A 5,796-nucleotide genomic window follows, 5' to 3' on the forward strand; every position below is an offset into this window, starting at 1 on the left:
AGGCAAGGGCAGACATAATTATGGACTCCTAGGCTAGCATTCCTTTAACCCTAGTCCAAACTTCCCCAACTTGGTGACCTCCAGATGGTATTACTCCTGTCAGCCCCAGTTAGCACTTGCTAGTGTTTCACAGAAGCACATTTGTGCACCAGCACAACGCGGCACAAGAATCTTAGAATCATAGAATCATAGAGTTGGAAGTGACCACAAGGGCCATCCAGTCCAACCCCCTGCCAAGCAGGAAATGTGGGATGCAAAGGGTTAAGTGCAGTCAAGTCACAACAATCCCTAGATAGTCCACTTGGAGGACTGAGGAGGAGGATATGACTAAGCCTTGTTTCCTCTTCCTTCACATGCAAATGAGTTGGGGAAGTGGCACATAAATTCTGAAGGAAACAGCCATTTCCCTCTCTTGGACCAGACCTCTTGGACTACACACATCTTAGTGAGTCTCTCCCTCAAGGCCTCCAGCCTAGAGAGAGAGATGAGATGGAGTCTCACTTCTTATAAGTGAACTTCACAATGTATATATTACCTTTTAACTAAGCAAGTCTACCTCTTGAGTGTGCTGTACCTCGAGATGCTTGTAAGTAAACATCTTTTATACTTTTATGAGCATTGTGTTGTGTCTTTTCTTTTAAGAGGGAAAAAGGGGAAATGCCAGGAAAATACACTTTATTTTAGTGGCTTAAATCAAGCCTGCGCAAACGTTTTTCTGCTGTGTATTTTGCAAAAGGGGAATGTTTTTACTCTGCTAAAGTTTGGTGCTTGCTAGCGCAAGCGGGGATAGGATATATTAAACAATATCTCCTCATCCACATTCCTGAACATTCCCACATAGGGTTATTACGGCCCAGAGTTGCGTATTTTGTGTATTTTTGAAGGATTGATTTGGATTGTGATTTTGAGCTGTGTAGGATTTTTCCAGTTAGAGTTTCCTGGTTGAGCACATGGTCTCTTTGTTCTGCAGTGTGCTTGGGGGATTAACTACCCCTCCCCTCCCTCAGAGTTTACAGCACTGAGAAAGCTCAGAGGTAGTGAAGATATTTTTGAGATTTTGATTTTGATTTTTGAAAGATTTTGGAAATTTTGGAAATTTTTGAAGTTTTAAGATGGCAAGCTCCAGTTTTGGTAGTGAGGCAAGACCAAGTCTTATGCTGCTGGATGACAATAATTTTGTGCAGTGGAAGCAGCGCATTTTAGTTTATCTTGCTGCTAGGCGTGTTCTGCAGGCCATTAAGGAAGAAAAGCCTACAGGAACCGATGCAGAAGCTTTAGCCAAGATAGAAGCTTGGAGTATTAAAAATGATGAAGCCAAGCACATAATTTTGAGCAGTTTGAGGAATGAGCATCTATCGATGATAAATTTTGAAGATGATGCATCTAAGATCCTAGAGGACATTGAACGCATTTATGCACAATCTACGGAGAGTTCCTATAGATATTTGTTGGATAAGTTACTCAAGTTGAAGATGAATTCTAGAGAAGAGTTTACAGAGCATTTTAAGAATTTTTCTGAGATTGTTCAAAGAATTGCCTTTACTCCCAGAGCCTTTGATGATGTGACTAAAGTAACGTTTATGCTTGCATCATTGGGACCTACGTTTGCTCCATTTAAAAGTATAATGGATCACACAAAGGATTTAACTTTTAATGAGCTTATCAACCATTTAAGAGAGGAATGCAGAGATAGCCTTGATTCTCAAGAAAGGAATCCAAGGAGGAAGGATAGCAGCTATGCATCCAAGCATTTTGGAAAGTCCAGAGAGACATCTAGAGAAATAATTTGTTTTAAATGCAATGGGAAAAACCACATAGCAAGGAACTGCAAGGGTTCAAATGGGGATGAAGTTGAATCCCACCCCTCAAAACCACAAGGCATTAAGAAGGGGAGTCGTGAGCAAACCATGTTGATGCAGGAGAGGAGTCTAGCTGTCCAGAATCGTGAAAATAAGCGCAATAAGTGGATTCTTGACAGTGGAGCGAGTTCTCATTTCTGTTATGAAAAGGAGTATTTTAATGAGATTAATAATGATGAATCCTCTGAAATTGAGATCGCTGATGGCAACATTGTAAAGGCATTTGGTGCAGGAACTGTGAACTTGCAATTCAACGTAGATTATGAGACAATTAATACAAAAGTGACTGAAGTTAAGTTTGCACCAAAACTCAATTGCAACTTACTGAGTGTTTCCAGTTTGGACAGGAAAGGATTTAAAATTACATTTGAAAAAGGGCAATGTATTGTGACTAAGCATGATGAAGTTTGTGCTCAGGGCACACTAAAGGATGGTGTATATGAGCTTAATATTTCAGAGAACCAGCGGAACCAGTCTACAAGGATGGCCCAACCAAGCAAAAGGGATCAAGCAAGTCTGGAACCAACAAGTGAGGAGTTTGTATTTTATCCTCTTGAACCAATACAAAGCACTAATCCACCTTCTAGTGTCGTAGCACCCCCTATAGGTGACACCCGAGAAGACGCGGAGGTTCAGGCCCCTGGCAGCACCAGAGACGAAGAGGATGAGGAGCAGCTGTATGGGGATATGCCACTGCTGGAGGAGGATGAGGAAGCTGATGTGGTCGAAAGACCAGAGGTCAGACACTCATCCAGAACCAACAGAGGTGTTCCACCATTACGGCTGTCCTACCTTACAAGGTCGGCGTCTCCACAGGAACCTTCCAAATGGGAAGAGATAGAGAGGATGCCACCGGATGAAGCCAGTCTCTGGAGGAAAGTTGCTCAGGAGGAGATAGATGCACTTCATCGGAACAGGACCTGGACACTCACAGAACTACCTCCTGGTAAGGAAGCAATTGGAAGTAAATGGGTGTTCAAAGTTAAAAGGGGTTCAGAAGGGGAGGTGCAACGTTACAAAGCTAGGCTTGTGGCACAAGGTTTTTCCCAGAAGTATGGTGAGGATTACGATCAAGTGTTTGCACCGACAGTTCGATACAGCAGTGTCAGACTACTTTTAAGTATTGCAGCATCTAAGCAAATGTCGGTTTACCATATTGACATTGCGACAGCCTTTCTTCATGGCGAAATTTCTGAGCAGATTTATATGAAGCAGCCCAAAGGTTTCATTAAACCAAATGAGGCACATCTAGTGTGCAAGCTGCAGAAAGGACTTTATGGTTTGAAGCAAGCAGCGAGGGCTTGGAACCAGAAACTTCATGAGATGCTGGTGCAGCTTGGGTACAAGCAAGGGACTGCTGATAAGTGCTTGTACACCAAACAAAGGGATGGACAGTTTTCGTACATTTTAGCCTTTGTTGACGACCTTTTAATTTCTACGTCAAATGAGAAGGACTATAAAGACATAGTCAAACACCTCAACAGGGAAGTAGAGGTCAAGGAACTAGGAAAAGTGAAATACTACTTGGGAATTCAAGTTGAGAGAGAAGAGGATGGATCGTTCTTACTCAGCCAAAGGCAAAAGATAACTGAACTGATTGAAAGCATGCAGATGCAGGATGCACACCCAGTTGCGACACCGATGGCCACAGACTTCTTGAAGAATCAACAAGGTTCGAAGTTGCTGCCAAACAACACGCAATACAGGTCAGCGGTCGGCAAACTTTTGTATTTGGTTACCACATGCAGACCTGACCTGGCAAGTGCAGTGGGGATCCTAAGTAGGAAAGTAAGTTGTCCCACTGAGCATGATTGGGCTGGAGTTAAGAGGGTTGTTCGTTATCTAAAGGGAACCATGGACTGTAAATTAAAACTGCCAGCCGTCAGAGACCCTAAACTGCTTGGGTATACTGACGCGGATTGGGCTGGGGATAATAAGGATTATAAGTCCACCAGTGGTTATGTTTTTATGTATGGGGACGGAGCTATTGCATGGGGAAGTTATAAACAGAAATGTATAGTTTTATCGTCCTCAGAATCCCAATACATTGCAACTTCGGAGGCTTGCAGAGAGATCGCCTGGCTGGATCAACTCCTGAAGGACTTTGGCGTGCCAAGGAAGGGACCTGTCAGCTTGATGGAGGACAACCAGAGCAGTATGAAGCTGACACAAAGCGAAAAGTTCCTTGCACGCACCAAACACATTGGGGTCAGGTACCACTACATACGCCAGGTGATCGAGGATGGACTTGTTGAAATGTGTTACTGCAACACTGACCAGATGACTGCAGATGTCCTAACAGATGTCCCTGCCAAGAGAGAAGTTCCAGGATCTTCGTGGCAAGCTGGGACTTTTGGGTGGTTGATTAAAGTTGTTTATGTATGTTTTTGTGTATGTTGTGAATTGCCTGAGAAGGGGTTTGTGGGATGCAGGAAACACCATCAAAGCATTCCTGACAGATGGCTGTCAAGCGTCTGCTTGAAGACCTCCAAAGAAGGAGACTCCACCACACTCCTTGGCAGCAAGTTCCACTGTCGAACAGCTCTTACTGTCTGGAAGTTCTTCCTAATGTTTAGGTGGAATCTTCTTTCTTGTAAAGAATGATTTCTTCATGAAATCATTTGTATAATCTGGCCGTGGGCCAAAACCGATGCACTCAATTCACCAACCCATTCACTGGCAGCGATTTGGGAACAGCTATTTTGGCTCCATTTGGTTTAAAGTCAGCAGCTTTAAAAACAAAAAACACAACAAATTTCTCTCTCTCTCTCTCTCTCTCTCTCTCTCTCTCTCTCTCTCTGTGTGTGTGTGTGTGTGTGTGTGTGTGTGAGAGAGAGAGAGAGAGAGAGAGAGAGAGAGAGAGAGAGAGAGAGAGAGAGAGAGAGAGAGAGAGAGAGAGACAAAGTAAGATAGATGATAGATAGATAGATAGATAGAGATAGATGCAGAGAAGCATAGAGTTGGAAGGGATCCTGAGGATCATCTAGTCCAGGCTCTCCAGATGTTTTGGAACTACAACTCCCATGATCCCTAGCTAACAGGGCCAGTGGTCGGGGATCATGGGAGTTGTAGTTCCAAAACATCTGGAGAGCCAAGGTTGCCTAGGAATCTCAACTAAAACATCCATGACAGATGGTCATCCAACCTCTGCTTAAAAACCTCCAAGGAAGGAGAGTCTACAACCTTCCGAGGGAGACCCCCCACTGTTGAACTGCTCTTGCTGTCGAACGGAGCTCCGTCTACCATCTTGTATGCGGTTTAGATAGGATTTTTTCTACTTACAAATTTTTAGATAGGGTTGCTTCGACTTACAATTTTTTCCGACTTACAAATGTGCGTTCGGAACACATTAAATTCGTAAGTAGAGGTACCACTGTAGTTTCAAGGTGTGTCTTTTTTACAATCAAGCGATGTATAAAATTTACAAAATAAATAAATTGTAAGCTATCTCCATTTCCCTCAATCATTCCGGCCCCCACCCTGAAACAATCTGCACTGCACACTTACCGGAAGCAATGCCAGATTCCTGGCAGCAAGTTTCCTGTCACTTACTGGGAGGGAGGCGTGCGCCCTTACCGTCGGCCTTTCCTGCTCTGGTAAGAAGCAGCCATGCTGTTGCTAAGAGAAAGAGCTGCAAAAGACTTCCCCACCAAGTGAGCTGCTCCTGCTGTCCAGTAAAGGGAGGAATGTGGTGGGAGGCAGCCACTGCTGCTGCCTCATAGATGCTCCTCCCATTGAGAGGGAAAAGGTTACCCCAAAGCATAGCTGCCAAGTCTCCCGTATTCCGTCAGAGGTGGTCAGCCCCGTCCAGCCTGCTGCCCCCCGCCCAGCCTCCCACACTGGGTGTCAGCCCCCACCCACCCACCCCCATTACTACGCCACTGCTTTGGCTACTTACTTGAGACCTTCCCTCTTTCTTTCTCTTCTCAGCTGGAAC

The 5,796-nt window shown here is 44.4% G+C and overlaps 1 protein-coding gene across 1 annotated transcript; it reads left to right on the forward strand.

The window, feature by feature from the left end:
- The first annotated feature begins 873 nt into the window (after nt 1-873).
- Nucleotides 874-4,185, forward strand: LOC148686122 (uncharacterized). Its single transcript, XM_088665486.1, has 2 exons — nt 874-3,565; nt 3,895-4,185. The coding sequence occupies exons 1-2, from the start codon at nt 1,113-1,115 to the stop codon at nt 4,112-4,114; spliced, it is 2,673 nt and encodes an 890-aa protein (XP_088521612.1). The 5' UTR covers nt 874-1,112; the 3' UTR covers nt 4,115-4,185.
- The last annotated feature ends 1,611 nt before the right edge of the window (nt 4,186-5,796 follow it).

Source organism: Zootoca vivipara, chromosome 3 (assembly GCF_965207765.1).
Source record: "Zootoca vivipara chromosome 3, rZooViv2.hap1.1, whole genome shotgun sequence".
In the NCBI taxonomy this organism is placed as follows: Eukaryota; Metazoa; Chordata; class Lepidosauria; order Squamata; family Lacertidae; genus Zootoca; species Zootoca vivipara.